Source organism: Festucalex cinctus, chromosome 2, assembly GCF_051991245.1.
Source record: "Festucalex cinctus isolate MCC-2025b chromosome 2, RoL_Fcin_1.0, whole genome shotgun sequence".
Lineage (NCBI taxonomy): Eukaryota > Metazoa > Chordata > Actinopteri > Syngnathiformes > Syngnathidae > Festucalex > Festucalex cinctus.
The window spans coordinates 194,305-216,867 of NC_135412.1; the positions used below are offsets into that span (position 1 = coordinate 194,305).

Here is a 22,563-nt window from a genome sequence, read left to right on the forward strand (position 1 = left end):
TTTTTTTTTTTTTTTTTTTAAATATACATGAGTAACGACACTTTCACATAAGTCCTCTTTTCTGTGCAAACCATTTTCCCCAGCCACTATTTTGTCCTGAATCCGTTTATTCGACCAACTTTCAGAGTTCCAGCTCCGATTTAAAAACACAGAAACTTTGAGTAAATCTACATATTTATTTTTGTTTTGCTTTGACAACAAGAAAATAACAAAACTTGCATTCTTGGTCTTAATTGCTATGAGTGATAATGCAAACAACTAAGAAAAGAAAAAGAGCGCTTGGTTCACAGCCAACCTATTAGAATTCCAATTTAAGTGTATTAAAAGTATTCCACAATTACAGATGTAAAATGAGGTGTGGCTCGTGTTTTTACTTGTGGAAAATACATAGTTTCAAAGTTGTTTACACACATTTGACCACAGTCCAGTAGAATTTCACTGGTGTCGAACCAAAACCCCCTAAGTCATAATTTAGAAAATGTCATATTTTTTCAAAAAAAAAAAATCGATACTTTTCTTCTTTTTCTTACAAGTATTGCTCAATTGTTAGTGGTTGGAAATGTATTGCTTTCTTTGACAATGGAATATTAATAGTTTTGGGATCTCCTGAAAAGTGATGATTTTGGAGGTAAGTTTTGGCCCGACGTCAGCAATATACACAACGCGGACATGCTTAAAACGTTACATATTGATGTTGCATACCTGAAATCCTTGCATGTAGTAAGTACAGTACCTTGAACCAAAGCCTGGTTGACAATCGCTACGTTTGTAGACAGTGGTGTCATTTGGATCTATTAGGAAACATGTACAACATTCATATTGACATGACAGGTAGTAATTCTTTTTTTCTTTTCTTTTTTAAGCTTTCAGTGTGTACATTCACAACAGCAAAACCAGGAATGATAGCTGAATGTCTTGGTAAAATGCCAAATACAACAAAAGCCTATTAATAACTACAGCATTGATGATTTTTGTCACATCAGAAAATATTCTGACACAAAAATACTGAAAGTGTTTCAGTTAAATATGTGTAACAAAAGTGGCAGTGATGTTGATTTCACGAGTTGCCCACTCTGAATCCCGCCTGCTTTCCTACATGTAACAAATTTACAAGCCGGAGCGGTACTAACATCAGTGAAGCAGAACACGGCCTGCACCTGAAATTACGCTAAGAGGAACTCTCATCATTAAACTATGGAGCTACATCAAACAAAACATGAAATCCTAGACAGTTAGGTAAGCAGTTGCCTGTCACTTCTGAGGTAGTAAATAAGTCGAAATCTCATTAAAGGCAAGTACACAGAACAATGCTTGATTCAGTGGAATACGCCTCCGATTAGAACGCGTATCCTGTCCTTCAAACTTCAACAAAATCATTTTCAGTGATGAAATGTCCGTTACAGCTTTCAACATTTTATGATATTGCAGAAAGGTATGACGAGGTAGAGGTAGAATGTTTATTACATTATAATGTCTGCCACTATATTGAGTTATAGAGATTCAAACGCTAACATCAAAAGTTTAAAACTAAATGGAACAAGCGCCAAAAATAACAACTATGCAGAAAAAAAACAGAAACCCTTATTTCTGTGTGTTTGAGGTACAAAACGTTTTTTTTTTTTTTTTTTTTTGACATGTCATAAGTGCTTTAACCCTGTCAAGAGATTAGACACTCTTTGAGACACACACACAAACAAACAAACAGTAGCATTTTGACATTGGTGCAACACTGAGACTAGTGACAATGCGAGTGGAAGAGTCAATCAGCAGAGGTCATCAATTTAAAAAAAAATAAAAAAAAGATCGCCTGATCCCTTTGTATGCCTTCATTCCTGTATCACAACAGTCACTTCAACTTGTAGCAATGTCTGTGGAGTTCCAATTACTGGAATCCCAGTTCAGACCTACTCATCTTAACCAAGTGACCAATTCGAAATGGAATGGATTATAAAAGTCTTCAATATGGGGTTGGGTTTCAGTCCCAATTTCAAAAGAAGCTCTTGAGAGGCAGCAATATGCTAAAGGCAAATGGGGTGATAGGGTCAGGGATAATATTAGAAAAGGCTAAACTTATTCTAGAATAGTTTTGCTGTGCTAAGTCAAAACAGCAACGATCATAGCTCACATCCACCTAAAGACCTAAATGACACTTTCAGGTCCCCTCACTCAGTTTAAGCGCCTATAGTTTGCCTCAAAACATATTCAAATGGCAAACAGACTCAAGGCCAATGTTTGTACTTGAACCTCACTCAACCATTCAGAGTGTAAGTTGAAGGAAAAAAAAAGGTTCCAAACTCGGGGCTTTAAGTCTTGAAAGTTTAGAAGAACTATCCCAGGAAATTTCTGAGGCAAAATCTGTTTGGACTCTTCCAAACTTTCTACAAGCACAATTGCCGACATCATCAAAGTTTGGGGCAGACAAAATGTGTTCTATTAGATTTGTTTCAAAACTGAGCTCACTAGACCAAGACTGAGGAAAATGAATTAAAAATAAAATAAAAAAAATCCAGAAGGGCACTTTGCAATGTCTATCAGTTTTCTATTGCTGTCCTATGTCGGCCTTGCATATCAACTAATGAAGCGAAACATCTACCGAGACAACCAGAACAGTCCAGTAGTTTGCGATTCAATGACCTGAGAATACAACAACCTGCATGAATGACAAGATTATCATTATTACCCCAAGAAACTATGCATTTTAGGTTAAGTTTTAGTCAAGCTCCTGAGGTGAGTTTCTTGGTTTGCACTGTGACCAACTACATTCCAATTGTGGATAACAGCAGTCACGCTAAAACCAGATAGTTGCCGGCTCTCTGAAGCTCGGTCGGAGATGTAAAGGCACGAAACAACAGAAGCTTTAAAAAAGCAAAACATACGCACCGCCGTTGAAAGGCGAGCGTTCCAGCCACAATAATAAGACAATATGATATTCAATATAAGTTCTGCAGCAAATATTCTGCCATAACAAAAATAACATTCATTTCAGACACAGCTCCAGATGAACGAAACTGATGTTTACCGTCACCTTTGTCAAGGCAGCATACAGCTTAAGTAGAAAATACCAATTTATTGTACAAGTGGTTATGATGTTCTGGCTGGTTCGTGTATATGCAACAGTATTTGGTGTCAAATATTCTAACAGATAATCTGCCACAAAACATTAACCATTTGACTCTGCAGAGAATCTAAATACTAGTTTTAAAAAATGTGACTGGCTTGCCTATTAGCCATTCAAAAAAAAAAAAAAAAAAAAAGTATGTAATGATGAAAAGTAAACTTAAGTGCATTCTAAATTGGTGATATTTGCGTCATGCTGGTGTGGCCTCTTTGAACACAGTGCTTGAAGCTGGCTTTACATGTGTTCTCATCACGAAGTACGTGATACCTGGATCAAGTGCATTTACTGTTGTTTAGCAATTCTAAAATAACTATTCGGTTGGTTTTAGTGAGATACATAACATTTGTGCATTCAAGCTTACTTTTTTTTTTTTTTTTTTTTTTTAATAATGAGGTAATACTGATGAGGCAATTTGTTGTGTTCAGCAATCAGTCGCAGTAACAAAAGGAAAGACATACGTGTTGTGTTGTGTTGTGTGTGGATGCCATTTGATCTTTGACGGGGAAAAAAATACCTTGTGGAAATATAACTGCTTATTGCTGAAAGGCTTGGTAGTAATGAGGTAAGGGGCTAGAAGTGCTAACAGCAGAAGTGCTGTATGCCTGAGGTAGTTGGCTGTGGTTGTGGGCAACGGGGCCCTGGGGCCTGTGAGCCTGAGCAGGCTGGAAGAAGGTGAAAGGCCCTGAAGCCTGGGACGACAACCCGGCAGAAGAAGTTGGCGAGGAGGCGGCGGCCGAGGTGGCAGGAGGATAACCCATCATCAAGCCACCCATTCCGACGTGAGAGCTATAAGGCGGCAGGCTGAAAGGCAAGAAGCCCAACAGCGGCCCGAGTTCCACGTTAGTGGCGCAGGAAAGCTCAGCTGAGGCCACGGCGGGATTCCTGGCCGCCAGGTGGGGCTCACTGCCGACGCCCATCCCATCGGCAAGCATCTCCCTTTGAGGAGAGCTGGACGTGGAGGTAGAAGAGTTGACCGAAGTGAGGTGGGGAGGAGGGCCACCCTGCAGATCCAGCAGGAAACTGTCCACGTCGGGGCGCGGGTATGAGGTAGATCCTTGCTGGTACCTGGGCACGTTGCCGTACGGCTGCTGCTGCAAGTGATGATGGTGGTTGTGAGGAGATGGCGGCGGCGGCGGCGGCGGCATGTGGCGACCGACGCCCACGCTTGAGGACAAGGACACCTGCATGAGGCCGTGCGGGTGACTCATCCCGGGGTAGGAGTTGAACATGTCCCTGGCGAAGGTCTCGGCGGGCTCCTTGGAGGCGGTGGCGCCGCCGTCCGAGGCTACGGGGCTGGATTCCTTTCCTACGGGACACCGGGTGCTTGCCGTCGACGTCGTCGCCGCGGGGGTACTGGCGGTAACCAGCGGTAGCAACCCGGCATCGTGCGCGTGGCTCTTCTTCAAGTGACGGGTCAGGTGGTCCCTGCGGCCGAAGCGCTGGGCGCAGCGGGGGCACAGGAAATCGCGCCGGCCGGTGTGCACCACGGCGTGGCGGCGCACATCCTTGCGGGTGTAAAAACGCCGGTCGCATCGCTCGCACGAGTATTTCCTTTCTCTCACCGCCACAACGGCGTTGTTGGCGCCGTCGGCTGGCGGAGGCCGATCAATATGGCCGCCGCCCAGGTGCTCCAGCAGCGTCGGCGCCCCGTCCGAGCAGGGCGGGCCGGCGCCGGCGCCGTGAGCTTCCGCCAGGTGCCGCCGATAACCCAGCTGAGTGTTGTATTGCTTCCCGCACTCCTGGCAGTGAAAAGCCAGCTGCCTGTTGTTTATGTGGCTATCCTGCAGCTGCCCCTTCAGTTGTTCTTGCTGGTGGAACATGGCGGTCCCACGGGAATGTTGTTGTTTGTGTGGCTAGAGAAGAAGTGAGTGAGTAGGAGCAGACGCAAGCAAGACTCATGAGGATTCTACAGGTCGCTGGCCATCCACGCTCTGGTCTCAGGCGCTCGTGTTATCTCCGTGTGCTCGCAATAATACTAAGTGCAGTTTGTTGACTATTTAATGATCTCTTGTGGCAGTGACGTGTGCTCTGTCCTGCCTTGGTGGGACAGGCCTGTGTCCAGCGCTTGGCTTCGGTGGCAGCACCTGCCATAGCAACCCAAGAGGGCTGCGATTAGGAGAAGTTCTTACGGTGACTCACGAGTCTGTTGGTGTTCAGTCGAGAAGGCTCAACATCTTAAAAGACCTGAAAGATAAACAAAATCACCGTATTGAGAAAATTGCATTTCCTGAAGCAGAGTGTAGTGACAGAATACGAAAGCTGCATATTCACAGTGTAGCATTCAAATAGTCACCTCGTCACAGATTTGTTGCAGAACCTTTTTGCTGGAAAAAACAAAACAAAACAAAAAAAACACTATTTGCCATTTATGCTTAGGCCAAAGACAGTTTAACTATATAAAAAAAAAAAATGCTTTGGCACAATCTTATCGCATTTTAGGGCCAAAAAACATGCCGATGCCAAGGGAGCCACTTCATTTAGTCAGCTTCTATTATGCAAATACAAACCTTTTTGGGTGGGTATCAGTCGTGTATTTTTTTCCATTTACGGCAGGGCTCGGTCCCTATCTTCCATCAACGGCCGGGTAGCACTGTATAATAGGACTGGGTATCGATTCTAATCGAGTCGATTTCGAATCACAACAATTCAGTTCTAACCTCAAGATGAATTCTCGCGGTATTTGTGAATTCACAAACAACGGAGAATACATCTTGTACCGCTCCCGCTGATTTCCACCGAGTGGTTCGGACCAATCACAGAGCCACATTGTGTTTGGGGGCGGGATATGCAACTGTGATGAAACCACGAAGCCAGCGCCAACGCCGGAGCTAACAAACAAACCTAACATGGACGAATGGACGCTACAATTAATTCTGTTCTCGCAGAATGACTCAGAGTTTCCTTGTTGAATGTTGAACAAAACAAAACAAACAAACAAAAAACAGCCCTACTGTATAACTCAAATAGTTTTTTAATCCTGTGCAATGTTGTTCTCTTAGCAATTTCCTTTGGAGAAAAATACATGCATAAAACAGTGTAAAATATTAGAGCTACAACTACTTAAGAGTATCACAGGAAGACATCTAGTCAAAAACAAAAGCTGAAAAAACTTTAAAACAAAAACTTTAACTGCCAAAGCTGACCAAACCCAATCTTGGATCAGATAATGTCAGTTGAGCTGCTTCTCTCTCTTTTAAACTTAATTTATTCACTTTGGATTAACTTAATTCAATCATGCGTCACCAACTGAAGCGATTTTTTTTTAAAGTTTTCCATTTTTAGTGTACATAGGCGAGCCGATTATATATTTGTTTTACAATAAAATACATTGCAATGCCATCCATCAGTAATTTCTTGTACTACTATTGTGCCATAACCACGTTGGCCATCACAATTGATTGATAAAAAATGCTTGTAATTCAATCTCTTTATAAAAAAAAAAAAAAAAAAAAAAAAAAGGCTTTTTTTCGTGTCCTATTGCAGTGCATATTAACAATCTTGCAATAAAGTCCAAACGTATAACAAAACTTATTTTCTATCTGTGCAATAGTTCTGCCACAACATAAGAGCGTCAACAAAAGCCATATGCAACCCCACCTCCCAACTGTCTGTAAATGTTTGGACAAAAGTGTTCACAACACACATTTCGTAATGCTAGTTCATGCACCACCGTTGTCCTAAATGTACTGTAAAGCAAACATTGAATTTGGTCTTTAACTTCAGCAATAAAGTTCACTGCATTCCAGAACCTGCAGGTTGACAAAGTTGACTTTAGAGTTTCACACTTGGATTGTCTATTTTCTAAAGTTCTCACATTCAAAATGTATGCTTCTCTGGTAGTGTTAGCACCTGTTTTTACTTTTTAGAGAATTGCACGAAGCAAAGTCGCGCTAGTGACTTTTCACTACTGTGAGGAAGTCATAAGTACAGCGCCACCATGTGGGGACGCATGCAACGACGTTCGTGTGCACTTGCTTTCCTCCGTCAAGAGCCTCCAACAGTGTTTAACACGATCCACAAATATATGCAGCATACGGGATAGGATTTATTTAAACAAATATAGAAGTGCTATTATAGCTGATTGGTGCCTGTCTGAAGTGGTGAAGTCCAAAAAAGTTGTAGCGAAGTTGACCACAAGTTTTACCGGACCGGGGCTAAATTTGTCTGCTAGCCAAACCTGCCTTCGTGAATTCGGTGGGGGGGGTGTGAGTTCGGTTCACACTTGTGGGTTATTTGAAATGCACCACATTGGTTTGGTTTACATATGTGCTACAACGACTGTGGGTAAATGTCCAAAGTTTAACCAAGAGATAATGACGAATAAAAAACAATAGACGTGCGCTTCCCTAAGTTATGTCGAAGTTTGTCTTACGCGAGCTAACTCTGTCTTACTTTAGAAGACGGCCTAAAAAGTCGCACTCGAGTCAATATTTGCACAATGGACGTTTCTTACCGCCTGGCGCACCACCGCGTTCTCCCCCGGCGTTTCATTTGGCCTCCACGTGGGCATTTTGTACAGATGAACGATTTAAAAGATGTTTATTCGAGTCTGGGCCTGGGCTGCTGGCGCCGCGCTGGAAGCCGTGCATTCTGGGAGCGTGACGTCACACCCCGGCCTCACCGCAGCATCGGCCGGCAGAAAACACGACGCCTACAGTGCTAACTTTTTCATTCTTACGTCAACGCCAGTTTGGTTGATTGAAAGATTCTTTTATTTACTAAAGTACAGTTGAGTCAAGTTGAAATCAAATACTACGTGTGCGTATTTACGAACTGAGGAAGATCCAAGTGGCAAAAGTACTCATTCACTGGTTCTGAAAAGTGTTTGTACTGTTGTACCACTAATGTGGTACGCGGACTCCCTCTAGTGATGCATGAAGGAATCACTATATTAAATGTTCAAACGTTCGTTCAATACAAACTGTACATAATGCTACTGAAGCCTGGACTTTTTTTTCTTTATTATTATTATTATTATTATTATTATTATTATTATTATATTTTTTTAAATACAGTATATTGGTTAATTACAGTATATCTGTACAATATTTGAAGTTTAACTTCTGCACTATATTTGCATTTGATTTTTAATAGGTTTATTTAACTTAAGTGCAATACATTTTCTTGAAACATTTTAAGTACTGTACTTGTAATTGTACCTTTATTATATTTAAATGCAGTTTCAATTTTCAAATTTTGAAAAAATGCTACAGTGGCTTTCGATAATAAATATAATTTTTTTAAGGAAAAAAACCTGTGCTTTGTTTTTTATGTACACTAATAATACGCTTCTATGTATAAAGTAGGTGGTAATTTCGGTGGTACTGGAGAGCCTTAGCTGCCGACTTGCTTTTGTTAAATACTTTGCCCTGTTACGCTACTGTATTATAATGTTGGTCAATGATAATACAATTTTCATAACTTGGCAGCAAAAAAAGAAAAAAAGAGTGGGAGTGGGAGGTTAACACTGCACAAACAATTGTTTAATGTATTTTATGAACTTTCATAGTACTCATATTGAGAAGAAATAAAAGATGCTAGCTAAAGTTGTCTCAGGCTTTTTATGCCATCAAAATGTATTTCTAAAGTTTTGCTAATGTGAAATAACCAACAATAGATGATAAATTAGCTCATTACAGAAAAAAAATACACAATTATCTTAAATAAGACCGCGAAAGGGGAATATCTTGCTTCTCTGAATCTGTTTACTCCAAGAAGACCTTCTAGAAAGGCTAAAAATAAAAAGTACAGCCTTGTTTTCAAAATGTTGTTACAACAAACTATAAATCTCCCAAAAGCATGTCGTAAAGTGTTATGCTCTGATTATTTATATTTGTTTGTTTGTTCGTTTTTCTCTTTCTTTCTTTCTTTTAACACTGCTATATTGGTTTCACAAGGAAATCAATCCATTACATTTCTGTGCTGGTAGGTCACTCATGAATAAACACCATTTATCCTGTTCAGCATTGGGGAGTCTTGTGGGGTAAGGGTTTTTATTTTTGAATAAAGTAAAATAGCAATATTTTATTTTTGCAGTCACCTCCAAAAGTATAGGAATGGCAAGGCCAATTCTTTTGTTTTGTTGTATGTAACTCATACTAAAGATGGGTTTTAGATGAAAAGATGAATATGAGACAAAATTCCAGAATTCCAGCTTTAATTTCATGGTATTTACATCTACTGTAGATGTGTTAAACAATTCAGGACAGAGCACCATTTGTTTAAACATGCCCACGTTTCAAGTAAGCAAAAGTATTGGAACAGACAGAATTACATTTAATATTTGGTGGCATGTTTCTTTCTTGCAAGCTCTTTTCAGTTCTTGTTTGTTTCTGGGGGGAGTGTTGTCAATTTTTGGTCATATTTTTTGTGCTCTCACTGCTTGTCTGCCCAGTAAAAGTGTGACTGTGGCTCTCCTTGCCCAAATGCCCACATTAAAGTACCAAATTGCACAGTTTTCACTGTATTTCACTCGAGTGGTCGAATCTGGCTTTTGCCAATAATAAAAATAAAATGGAAACAAATCCAGCAGGCTAGGAATGACAATAACTATTCAATAGGCTATGTTGTTGTCGTGTCCATGCTGCATAAATAGATTTGATTAGATTTAAGATGTATTCTCCTAAATCTAGTATTTGAACGGTTGTTTGAGTGCAGGCCTTTGGCGCTGCTGACCTTTGACCTGGTAGTGGCGTTCCTTGCAAGGCTTGTTGTGCTGCAGCACTCTTCAGGCACAGTCTTCCCACAATCGCGCTGCCTTCATGCCGCATCGCCACTAAAGTGTGTTGCTTGCGCTTATTTGGGGACAGTCACAGGCGCCGACGTACAGTCTTTTCCACACGCGCGATCCGGACGTGGTAGGCGTCGTAAAGAGCCGCCAGTACGAAAAGCACTCGTATTGTTTTGAGGCTCCACAGCACACAGCCAGCCGAGAACATCGCAGCCGTGTTAGCTGGTAGCTAAACCGCCACCGTCGACTTCTTCAGGGCGCTTTGTAGGCACGGCAGGCCAGTGCGGAGGAAATGAAGGACAAACAGAAGAGAAAGAAGGAGCGGACCTGGGCTGAGGCGGCTCGCATGGTAAGCGGCGCGTTTTGAGCTTTTTGTTGGCTGCGGGAGGTTGTGTAAAGAGGCGTTTGATGTGACTGCGTCGTGGTCGATATTGGACATTCCCGTCCACACAAGCTGGACATAACACAAGCTAGCATTGTGTAGCATTGCTAGCTCGGACTGGCTGTGTTTTGGTGAAAATTCCCCTCTTTTCATTGAGCGTATGGATGAAAGGGCAGCAAAGCACGATGGAATTTTACCCACCGTGCTAACGATAGCCAGCACGCTAAATATTGCCTGGTATGCTGAGCTCTTTGTTTGCTAGGCTGCATGCTAGCCACTTAGCATCTTTTTAACCCGAGTTGTCATGAAGACACACCATGGTCGTACGCCACCATCGCAATAAAGACTAAGAAATGAAAGGACGTTCTCTGTTTATTTTTGAAAACTCCACCCTCACCCTTGCCTTATTAATGTTGCAGAACGTCGCGTTCAAAGTTAACGGATGTGTCGTGCATCAACATATAATTGCTTTCAAATGTATACTGCTGAACATAAACGAGTACCACCCCCCATCCCCTATAAAGCTTTAAGTTGAATCCACTTCTCAGAGAACACAAGTACAATTGTCAGAATTTTGAAGCCGATTTCCTTTAGCCGAGTTTGAATTGAAAAGAATGACAAATTTTGTTGAGCGTGCGTGAATCACGACTCACATTCATGGGAGTGTTTTGTCGCATGGGATGCAAAAAATGAGTCTGAAAGGAGGAAGGTTTTCGAACAAATCTTGCGGGGGGTGTACTCGTGTATGATTTTTATGCAGTCTTTCATGTAGGTTTTGCTAGTGTAAAAGCAAGTTACCAAAATGATTACTGATTGCAGAAAATTTCAGAGATTATGTGGACTGTGGCATTTCAAATTTAGTTTAATGCGAGGTGAGTTTGAGGTGATATTCAAGTGTTAGGATAATAGTTTGTGGTATGGCAACAATTTTATATTCATTTAAACCATTGTGGTCAGTTAGATGGTTTTTTTCCCCCCCGCCATTTGGTGGCAGGGCTTAGTCCCTATTCATGTATGCAACCTTTTTATTGAGGTGTGTTTATTGCATTATGGCCCCTTTTTTTAAGGTGCTGGAGAACTTCTCAGATGCTCCAATGACCCCAAAACAAATTCTTCACGTCATCCAGACCAAAGGGCTGAAGGAAATGCGGTCAGACAAATGCACACACACGCACACACTGAAATGGTTAGCATTTCTCCCTTCCTAGTGTAATGTGACTCGTGTTATAAGCAGGGTTGGTCCTCATGTTTCAACATTCTTACTTCCTGAATGGTGAAGGCTGGTGAATATGCCCATGTCATGATTTGTGTGTCTGAACTAAGAATAGCTAATATGGCGTACTACTTTTTGCCCATAATGCCAGCACAATAAAATATGCTGTTGAAAAAACAAACACAAAATAGCAAAATACAGGCTTTTTTTAGGAAAAAATCACCACCACACATTAACAGAAGCCCAGAGGTGTAGCTTGAGAAGGAGTTCATGGGTGTAAATCCTGTATTTATATGGTGCATTTTCCTGAGTGAAAACGGAAGACCGTGTCTTTAAAGCAATGCCCAAGCCTATTGACAAAAGCTACCATATCCAATTGTCCCAGTAAATCGAACTGAATCGAATCATTCCACTTGAAAATGTACCACTCTTGAATTGGCATCATACCCCATATATCCAGTCCAGAATCCAGATGTGCATCACATCCTCTTTTATCATGCATTTTAGTCCTCCTTGTTGAAAGTGTATAATCTTCTCTGTATGTTTTAATATTTTACATATGTTCTGATAACATGTCTGTCAATGTGGTTTTAACTCATTTTTCCTTTTTCATTTCTATGGACTCTTTCACCCGTTGATGCACCGAACAGAAGGTATGTTATCAGCAAAATTTACACATGTACGAACGAGGGATGGAACGATATCCAAACAGCACGATACGATATTATCACAATATGAAGGTCACAATACGAAAATGATCACAATATTGTGGGGAGGTTGGCAATACAAAAACCGGTAAAAAAAATGAGCTCATACAAAAAAATGCAATATTGTGCTTTTGTACATTACAGTAATGCATATAAACAACCTACAATCTCTAATAACACTTAATATCGAGGCATTTACTTGCTAATGCGCCCACGCATTGAGAAAGGCCTCATACTAAACATTGAATCTTTTCTGCTTGAGAAACAAAAAAAAAAGCATCCTTGTTAAAGAATTTGTTTATTTCATTACCTTCAATACTCAAATAGTGATCTAGAAATGTTATGAACATGCCTGTAGGTGTTCATTTAGTTGCAATGAGTCATTTTTATTTCATGACTGCAACAATGTGTTTCATAAAAACAAACTGCAAATGACAAAACTCCTTTTAGACTGATGCAGTAGCAGACACATAAATTGATGTTTTCACGACTATTGCTGCATGTTGTCCATGTAATGTGTATTTTATGTTCTTACACATTGAAACATGTCATAACTCAAAACTCCCACTTGCAATCTGACAAGGAGCCGCCATTTTGTGAAATGGTTGTAATTACCAATTTTTTTTTGTTGTCATATATTGTTTGTGTCATTATTTGTATTGGACCAATAACAAAAAAAGAAAAAAAAGGTTGTGTGATAACAAGTTTGTATTATGTATATTTGCGCCCAGTGGTACAGCACCTTTGGCCTGCCTCGTGACAATGCTTCACTCCCAGGTGAGGGGAGATCGGGTCAAGAACAGCATCTTCTTTAAGTTACCTGGACGGATGAGCCTCTTCACTCTAAAGGTGTGTAGACGCGAGCTTCCTCCCACTTCTCCCACTGCCTTTACGTGTATGTACCGTTTGTTTAGTTTTTTCTTCAGACGACATGGCTGATTCTGTGAATTATCGGACATTTTGGAGCTTGGACTGGCTCTCAAAATCCTCGTTTCCTAATCGTGTTGACGGCAGCAAACAAGTCACAGTTGGATTTGAAAGTTCTGCTTCTAATTACAAATAATAATAATTAAAAAAAAAATCTGAAGCCTAGTAGTGTATAATCGCTAGCCCTTTCCTGAATTACCGGTACATCTTTTTCTGGCATTCTGCGGAATGTGTAACACCGTATCCTGGTTTTGCAGCACAAAATGACTAATCGGACCAGGAACCTTTACTGACTTATTTCTTTCTTTCTTTATGTATTTATTTGAACAATCCAGCGCGAATTGTGGCCTCAAATGTCCTGTTCTTCGTTGGCAGGAGTGGCACTCTGTGGTCTTCTGCTGATGTGTTATGCGTTCAGACATATTCTTCTACATACTACCTCAGTTGGAACAGGTGCTAATTTGTATGATTTCTATCAGCTTGAAGCCGTCAAGCCATCCCCCTCTGACCTCTGCCATCAGTGAGGCATTTCCAACTCGAGGACTGCTATTTACTGGCTATTTTCCATCTTGTGGACCATATTCGATCTACTGTTGCCCTCGATGTGGTTATGTGCGAAAATCCCAGTAAATAAACAGTTTTGAAAACGCGCAGCCGGGCCGGCTGGCACTAACAATCATACCACATTCAAAGTGACACAAATCACCTTTTTAACTTGCTCACGTTCAGATTGTCCTGATCATGTCTACATTCCTAAATACATTAAGCTGCTGCCATGTAAACGACTGATTTCATACTTGTGTTAACCGGCAGCTGAAATTGTGTTACTGATGCTGCACATTGTGGACATATGGTGTTCTTTAGAATAGAAGTGTTTAAGAAGTGAGTACATCTCTAAATCCTTCTTGTAGTCTTTATTTTTCCAGACTGGAACAGTTAACAACATGTAAATAAATGTGTTGTTGCTGGACGCAGTTGTAGAATATGGCACAATGCCAGATGGACAACCGCATGCAACGCAGATGTGAAGCGCTTCACAGGAAACATTTTTCCAAATTCTTTGTTTTTTTTTTAAGAGAAGGCAGATGCTTGTTTTTTTGTTTTTTAACAGCCTGGCATTCACTTGATGTTAAATGACAACAAAAATAAGTTTTATTTTGAAAAATGCCACTGTTGTGATTTTGAATAGAATGTGCAGAATCACTCATTTATTTATGTAGAAAATAACGTGTAGCAGTAATATAAGGATTTTGGATTGAATCACTTTTTAAACACAACATTTATCATGTCTATACTTGTGTTGTCTGTAAGCTTCCGAGAGGTCATCCATTTTCCCTTTGGTCTTTTTCTTTCTAATCTGTAGAAGAATGCCTTGCAGTGGACAAAGACTTCAGAGTCGGAAACCCCGTCTGAGCTGGTGAGCAACGCGGCTACCCCGACCTCCAGCAACACCACCCTCACAGAGAGCGCAGCCGTCGGCCCCGTTGAGACGAGTGAACAGGAGAGCTGCAACTCCACTGAATCGACTGCCTCCAATTTGGGTAATATTACACAGTACGGATAACGTTTTTGTCCGAATTTTCGACCGCTGATTCTGGGATGGAGGCTACAGAACACCGGCGCCCCTCGCGAGGATGTGATTGATTGATTCTGAAAGTATGGTTATTGGTATGGGGTAGTAGTCCACAAAAGAATCACTGCCTATAAGTACAGTTCAGTTGTTATTTAACTTCGAAGTAAGTTGTACCTTTGTATTCATTTTTTGATAACAGTTTTTAAACATTTATTTAGGTAATTTCGGTTCCTTTTATGTAAAATACATTTTGAATTGAATCAAGTTTCCCCCCCCCCCCCCCCCTATATTTAATGGCAGTGTTAGTTTCTTACGGTATTAAATATAATTTTTAGCAGAAGTGGGCGGTCTGTCAGGAGTGACGAAGGTCCGTCAGTTTGCTGGTGAATGGCGAGAAACTTAAAAATGGCCGACTCAGCAACGGAGGACGTCGCTTTTTGTCCGTCTGTGTAATCGAAACTCACCAGGTCAAGTACTGACTGACTGACAGACAGACAGACCTCTCACAGACGGATGGCTGTCTTGCTGACGACTGACGGGAGCATGCGCTCCGTGTCTCACGTGCGTTGGCTCGTGTCTGCTGCTTAACATGACTGCGTTGAATATAAGAGTGTGTCTGAAAAGTAACAGGATGAGTGTGATGGATGAGCTAAAAAAAAGAGGGATTAGCAAATTATGTTATCATCTAACATGATAGATAATTTAGGAGTGTGAAACTAATCTCAGCTTTATGCAGTGTTTTCTTTTTTTTTTTGCACCCCTTTGTATCAAGTGCCACTCAAAAACACGTTTGTGACGTGTTATCTGTATACATTTGCTTCAGAATTTCAAGTTTCTGATGGAGTTTTCCCCAAGGGGAAAAAAAAAAACAAATCCGATTGGTTTGTCGCATTGTGTTCGTTTGTTCTGAAAACGAAACATAAAAGTATGAGTTGCATCATTGCATGTAAAAAATGTTAAGGTTGAAGAAAGCTGAAATTACAGTGACGCACGCCCAAGATAATCATGTTAAATGATAAATATACCTCATGCAGCACACCGAGTCCCGTTATTTTTCAGACACATCTCGTATATGTGTGAGTTACTACTTGTGTTCACTGTTCAATAAACCATCTCTGCTCAGACTTGTTGCTACCCTACCAAAAAAAAATCAAAAAAATCCTCAAATTAGAAAGTTGCTCCTTCAAATAAAATCATTGGTTTGCAAAACTGCTCGGCAAAGATAAAATATCTATATATATTGAGTCTTGGCATCTATCTGGTTATGCCACATAATTATTATTATTTTTTTCCCTGACCTTGCAGCCTTAGCCGATGAAACTTCATCCAGTGTTACCGGCTCCACTGAGTTGCAGTCTACTAGCCAGCCTCAGACCCGTCTCAGCAGAGCAGCAGGATTGCAGGGACGGACTGACACTCAACAGGTCCAACATGTTCAACACGCCCAGACCAGACTGAGCCGGTCCCGACAGGTCAGCATCATCCTCCAAGAGACGCTGCACTGTTTGAGTGGCTAGAACAACAATTTCAGCTGTGGAATTCTCACTTGTGTCTCATCATCACCATCATCATCATCATCATCATCATCATCATCATCTTGGCTGTCACAGTCGGGGCGGCAGCGGAAGAAAGCAGTCATGATGCCACGTGTTGTCCTCACTCCTCTTAAGGTCAATGGAGAGCATGTGGCTTCAGGTAAGCCCAGTTTTTTTCTTAGCATAACATACTTGGGTAATGGGGGTCAGTTCATCTCACTTGGGTCACTTGGGACCTTAGGTCAGTGGGTTGGACTATATAATTGCAGTGGCTTGTAAGAAGTCAAATTGGTGTGAGCCCTAAAAATGGGGAGTTCTTATTGTGGTTTTGCCATTTTTAGGACCGATGAAGAGGACTCGGGGTGGGGTGGATGTGGACTTTGAAACTCCAGGCTCTATTCTTGTCAACACCAACATCAGGGCTCTCATTAATGTGAGAACCTTCTCAGCATTCCCAGCCCAGTCCCAACAGCAGCTACTGCAGCTTCTGCCAGAAGTGGACCGCCAGGTAATCAATGTCTTTCTCAAGGCTGCCTTATTTCACTATGCTGTCATGAAAAGCTAGCGATTAGCATTCACTTTTGTTGACCAATAAAATGGCCTCGTTTGGACACCCATGTAGATTTGTTCCTTATTTGTTGGTCGTCGAGTTGAGAATTTTCCTGATATTTCTCCGCTTTCTATGAAGATTGGACCAGATGGAATGGCCAGGCTGAGTAGTTCAGCCCTCAACAATGAGTTCTTTACCCATGCCTCCCAAAGCTGGAAAGAGAGGTTAGCTGAAGGTAAGTGTTGCTTCTTCAAGGGAAAGGAAATGCTTGCAATTGATTCATTTTTTGTATATCACTGTACTTGAGCATTGGTCAAGCTTGTACTTTACCTTGGTGAAATCCTGGGTACATCCTTAGTCACAGAGCTGGGCAAACTCGGTCCTCGAGGGCCGGAGTCCTGCAGGTTTTGGATGTTTCCCTTCTCCAACACAACTGCAATACGATCAGATCATCAGCAAGTTCTGCATAAGCCTGATAACGATCCTGTTGATTGGAATCGGCTTGTGTTGGAAGAGGGAAACCTCCAAAACCTGAGGACTTTGGCCCGCAAGGACTGAGTTTGCCCGCCCCTGTATGGTGGTGAAACATTTTGAGATCTCGGTATTACTCATTCGGCAGTCTGCCCAAATCAACATGTTGTCGCTGTTTTTTGTGTGTATGTGTAAGTTTGTGCTCATTAATTCACCTGAAACCTGTTAAAATCCCAAACCTACTTCAGAGTCGTGAAGTTGTCAGGAGGTCAGAGGATCAAAGAAAAGAAAGACCAAACAAAGTAAAATCCAGCACCAACCAGATACCACCCACAGCGTAACGAAACCAGAATCTTTCACCAACCTCAGAAACATCTAAATTCTAAAAATTTAGGGAGACCTCAAGAAACCAGAGGAAAGACTAAAGGAAGGAAGGATAGATAGTTTAAAAAAAGGATTTAACCACCCCTACAAGCTGATATGATGACTTAAGGATGATATTAACATCAAAACACACCAATAACCTGCAAAGAATAAACAGGTATGTCAAAATAATAGCTGTTAATGTTTAACAGCTCTGACTGTTCACATGGTACAACTGCCGCCTCATGTGACGTGCTGCTGATTGAAGTTCATACCAAAAATATTTTATCATTTGTCACACAATCTCAACACGCCTCTTGAACATTTGCGTTCTGTCTGTTTAGGAGAGTTCACCCATGAGATGCAGGTGCGATTCCGGCAGGAAATGGAGAAGGAGAAGAAGGTTGAGGCGTGGAAGGAAAAGTTTTTCGAGGAGTACCATGGACAGAAGTAAGAACCAGACCACTTCAATTAGACCGCATGCATTCATTTGAACTTTCTTTCTTGCCTAACTGGCACGAATCACGGTGGCCTTTTTCATACGGTGCATTCATACTATACCGCCGGATGTGCACCTGCAGGTCTGGCCTGACGCGAGAGGAATCCCTCAAGCTCACAGTGGCTGATGCGAGCGAAGTCGCAACAAGTGTCCTGGACAGTGAGAGCGTCTCGGTGGTGTCAACTGGCGCCCCCAAGAGACGCAGCGTGGGTCGGCGGAGGAGAGACGGGAGGATGAGGAGACGCACCCGAGCCGATTTGCGTCGCCGGGCCCGTCGGACGCTGTGCAAAACCAGCTCTCCAGTGCTGCAGTCTGTCGAAGCTGCCGAGGATGTTGCTTCTCTGGAAACCTCCACAGTCTCCATTGGGTCTCCCATGTCGGAAAGTACCGTTATTCAAGGGGAGGTGGTGCTTCAGGCCGAATGTGATGAGGAACTCCCACCAGACGACATCTCCAATGAGCCAAAGTCGCCCATACCGGAACCGGTCCTGCTGCCAGCCCCAACGCCAACTCCTGTTCCTAGCCCAGAGTCCACCAGTGACGACAAAGAACCAAGCATTTCAAGCTGTCTGCTCCCTGAAGAAGTTGCGCCCGTATTGGCTTCCACCTCCTCCCCTTCGTCATCCTCTTCTTCCTCTGATTCGTCACCTTCGTCCTCGCCTTCCTCAGCGTCTGATCAACAAGGCGCGTTTACCACCGGCTTGGACTCTTCCTCCTCCTCTTCGGTGTCGTCTGGTGCCGCGATCACAACGGATCACCTGGATGACACTGCGTCCGTGGTCACCTCGGTCACGGGGGGAACAGCCACCAGCAGCCGTGAAAGCAGCCCCTCAGATAGCCCGGCAGGCACCCCTGCACCTGCACCTGCACCTGTACCTGCACCTGCACCTGCACCCAGCACTCAGCACAAGGAACAGAAGAGGAGGCCCGATGAGGCGCGGGCCTTCTCCAGCTTCCCCGAGAAGAGGCCACGGTTGAATGACCAGCAGTCCTTTCGTACCACAATTGACAGGGTCCATTCAGAGAAACCGCAGCCGACAACGGAGGAACCCAAGGTGCCTCCAATCCGGGTAAGGACTTGCTACATAGTCATTCCAACTTGTACATGTATGTGCAGTGGGGCTGGGCGATAAGTCCATAAAATTAAATCAAGCTCTCTATCTATTGCTATCGTCTATCGACCTCGCTATCGCTCGCTCTCGATCATTATTGCTCGCTCTATATCGCTATCGCTCCATTGCTATCTGTCGCTCGCTATCTCGCGCTACGATCACTATCTCTTATCATTTTTCATTTTTTTAAAAATCTTTTTCAATCATTCAAGACAATTCGCTTTTAATCTAATAAACCCAGCTTTCGTTTATTCATAAATAATTCCTATGCCGAATGTTCAGATAACAATAACGTATACTGATTCAAATTCAATTTGAACAAACTTAATATAGATTGTGGCGGCATGGCTCAGTGGTAGAGATCCTTTCCCCTGGTGAGCATGTTGATTCATTGCCCAGCCCTATTGTGCAGATACAAGTATGTCATGATGGTTACTTGAATGGTTTCTTTGCCACAGATTCAACTGTCCCGAATCAAACCGCCCTGGATCAAAGGGCACCCCACCTACCAGATCTGTCCCCGCATCGTGCCCCCCGGAGAGGCCTCGCGGAGGTCGGGGACGGGGGGCGCGCGGACGCTCGCCGATATCAAAGCCCGCGCGCAGCAGGCCCGCGCCCAGCGGGAAGCCGCTGCTGCTGTTGCAGCCTCTGCCGACATGCCAGGGCCGACCAGGGTCCGGCTGCGGCCTGCTGCTGGGTTACCGGATAGCAACAGTGGGCAGAGAGCGCAAGAACATCCGGGGCCGATTGAGCCGGGAGGAGGAAGCGGAAGAAGGGGAGGCGGCGGCGGCGGCGGCACCGGCACACAGGAGCAGGGAAAGACTTGTGAACCGAATTCGTCTGGAACACAACTACAGCATCCCCATGTAGAAGGCAAACCTGCACCCTCGCCATCGCCGCCTGCTACCTCAAGTTCTGGGTTTTCGGAGAACCCGCAGACGCCAAGCCCTCTTCACAAAGGGGCGGGAAGACTTCCTGCGGCCGAGGACGGGTTCATCCCAACATCATCCCGTGTTCAAACCGACAGACCTGCGGCCCAAGCGACTCGCCTTCCCTCTAAAGAGACCGATGCGCCGGCAGATTCCGTCATCTCGCAAAACCCGATCGCAGCGTCTGCCACTTCCCCGTCAGAAAGGCTCGACCCAGCAAGGGAAAAAAAGCCACTGGCGCCAACTTCCATCCCCGATTCTCTTCCGAGGTTTGGGGCCCAGGGTTTGGTTGTTCAGAAGCTGGTCAGATCCGTCACGCCTGTCGAGCTTGAAGACGAGAAAGAGAGAGGCCTCGGTGGTGTCATTCAACACGTTCCCCATCACGAGGATTCCCAGGACACCGACTCGGTGGCCTCGACGACACAACGAGCAGAAGCATCATCTCCTCATGTGGACTCGTCAAGCAGAGACGACGACGCTGGGACGCATAGCGACTCCACGGAAACGGCTTCCGACTGCGAGAATGAGAGCCAGGTGGATGAGCCAGATTGGTGTTCGCAGATGAGGGGCCACAGAAAGGCGCAGGAGGCCGTTTGTGGCCCCCCGACTCACAACCACCAGCCAGTCATCCAAGCCCACCAGTCCAGCTGCCACGGTCAAACGGTCATCCAGCATTGCTTTCCAAACGGAGTGACTCATCCAACTCAGACCCAGAGCTTTTCCCAAGACCGCTCGTCTCAGAACAGCGTCGTCGTCAAAGTTGAACCCGTGGATGATGGCCGGAGCACCAGACCGGGTTCTGCCGAAGAAGAGTATAATGGCCGCGTTAAGCCCTCTGCCTATCCTTCAAGTATTTCTGGAGCCTCCAAGAAGGTGCCCACTTCTGCTAGACAAGTGTCCAGTGTGGAAGCCAACAACCCTTTAGTGACCCAGCTTCTACAGGGTAGCCTTCCCCTGGATAAAGTCCTGCCCCCACACTCTGCCGACCGGCTCGAAATCAGCCGATCGGCGGGACCCCAACGAAGACCCTGCATCAGGGCGGCGGCGGCGGCGCAGTTCCCCAATTCGGAAGGAAGTGGCGCCTCTCAAGTCAAGTCCCAGAAAAGCTACCCTGCGTCGTGTTTAATGGAGACCCCAGCTACATCGCAGTATCAACCTCAGCAGGCTTGTGGAGCCGTCCCGGTCATCACCTCGCCGCCGTTCTCGACGTCCTCCTCCAACAGCTCCAACCAGAGCGTCCAGACTGCAGTCGTCAAGGAGTCGCCCGTCCGCCAGCCCTCGCAAGGGGCCGTCGCAGACAGGAGGACCGTGCTGAACGGCCCTTCGCCACCTCATGCCGACCCTTGTCCCACGGAAGTTGCGCCTGGTCTTAAGATCAACTGGCGACCGCCCCAGTCACAGATTCCTCTTCCCAGCCAACAAGAGGCGGCCCCTGCGCCCAACGTAAAGACTGAAGCCGTTTCCAAGCCTCCTTGCCAGGCAATTGCCAAAGCGTCCGTTGTAGTGACCAAGAAAGAGCCTGTGACTTCTCTGGACGGATACCCCAGCGGAGGGGCCATGGAGGGACTCCTGAATATGGAAATGAATTTGTCTCGGATGGCCAAAAACGAGCTCAGCAAGGCGCCGTACTCGTCCAGTTACCACTCGTCCTCGGCGTCGCTCCCCTTCCAGCTCTACGGAAAGATCTCCAAGCAGGGCGGCGGTCTCGGAGGCGTCAGCTACACCGCCAACGTATCGGTGATGGACAACGGCAGCTTTTCCCGGAACATGGCTGACGGCGTGCTCCAGCTGCGGCCTCGTTTGGCCTCCAGCCAGGCCACGCTCAGCATCCAGACCTTCACTGACAGTACGGCCGAGGAGGTGTCGCTCAAGTGCTCCTGTCGCCTCAAAGCCATGATCATGTGCCAAGGCTGTGGGGCCTTCTGCCACGATGACTGCATTGGGCCCTCCAAGCTGTGTGTGTCTTGTCTGGTGGTGAGATGATGAGATGATGTCCAACGGTGGCAGTCTCGGACGGGCTCGAGTGACGTCCACGCAGGAGCTGCCGGACAGGCAAGATTTGCCTTGTAAATTATTACCGGGCTGTTTGTTTTTGTTGCACATTTTCAGGGTTTCTTTTTAGCTGTAATTATATATTATTATTCTTTTTATTGACTATTAATATTATTTTGAGGCATGGTTATTTGCTAACGTTTTGATTATCACGCCTCAAAAACATTTACCTCATCTTGTTCCACCAGTCATTATTAGGTGGTCGTTGTTTTTGTTGTCTGCGCAAAGAAATATTTTTTTAACCATTAAAGGAGTCAAGAACAGTATTTTGTTTGTCATTTCAAATTGGATATACAGTTTTTTAGCTTTCCTTGTAGTATTTGAAAAAACAGTCTTGAGGCTGCCAAATGTAAAAAACAGAAGATCCAATCAAGTGTTCACTTGGTTTAAAAAAAAAAAAAA

The 22,563-nt window shown here is 44.0% G+C and overlaps 2 protein-coding genes across 3 annotated transcripts; one reads left to right on the forward strand and one right to left on the reverse strand.

Annotated features, from left to right (window-relative positions):
- Positions 1-162: 162 nt before the first annotated feature.
- On the reverse strand, positions 163-10,597 carry LOC144013246 (zinc finger protein PLAGL2-like). 2 transcript variants are annotated; one of them, XM_077511853.1, is made up of 2 exons: positions 9,794-10,597; positions 163-5,302 (listed from the first exon to the last, which is right to left on the reverse strand). In XM_077511853.1, the coding sequence occupies exon 2, from the start codon at positions 4,936-4,938 to the stop codon at positions 3,652-3,654; it is 1,287 nt and encodes a 428-aa protein (XP_077367979.1). In that variant the 5' UTR covers positions 4,939-5,302; positions 9,794-10,597; the 3' UTR covers positions 163-3,651. The 2 variants fall into 2 exon arrangements, with proteins under 2 accessions (XP_077367979.1, XP_077367978.1); XM_077511852.1 differs by lacking the exon at positions 9,794-10,597 and adding an exon at positions 7,572-7,901.
- Positions 9,741-22,427, forward strand: asxl1 (ASXL transcriptional regulator 1). The gene is made up of 12 exons (XM_077511854.1): positions 9,741-10,197; positions 11,298-11,380; positions 12,094-12,096; positions 12,882-12,999; positions 14,441-14,618; positions 15,956-16,122; positions 16,261-16,345; positions 16,527-16,693; positions 16,874-16,970; positions 17,914-18,019; positions 18,151-19,138; positions 19,639-22,427. Exons 1-12 carry the CDS (start codon positions 10,141-10,143, stop codon positions 22,090-22,092), a joined length of 4,503 nt encoding a protein of 1,500 aa, XP_077367980.1. The 5' UTR covers positions 9,741-10,140; the 3' UTR covers positions 22,093-22,427.
- Positions 22,428-22,563: the final 136 nt, after the last annotated feature.

Bases quoted from the DNA above. Each gene is read 5' to 3' on its own strand.
- LOC144013246 (XM_077511853.1), bottom strand. From the start codon at position 4,938: ATGTTCCACCAGCAAGAACAACTGAAGGGGCAGCTGCAGGATAGCCAC.
- asxl1 (XM_077511854.1), top strand. From the start codon at position 10,141: ATGAAGGACAAACAGAAGAGAAAGAAGGAGCGGACCTGGGCTGAGGCG. The intron at 10,198-11,297 runs GTAAGCGGCGCG...CCTTTTTTTAAG, and splicing joins GGGCTGAGGCGGCTCGCATG to GTGCTGGAGAACTTCTCAGA. The intron at 16,346-16,526 runs GTAAGCCCAGTT...TGCCATTTTTAG, and splicing joins TGGAGAGCATGTGGCTTCAG to GACCGATGAAGAGGACTCGG.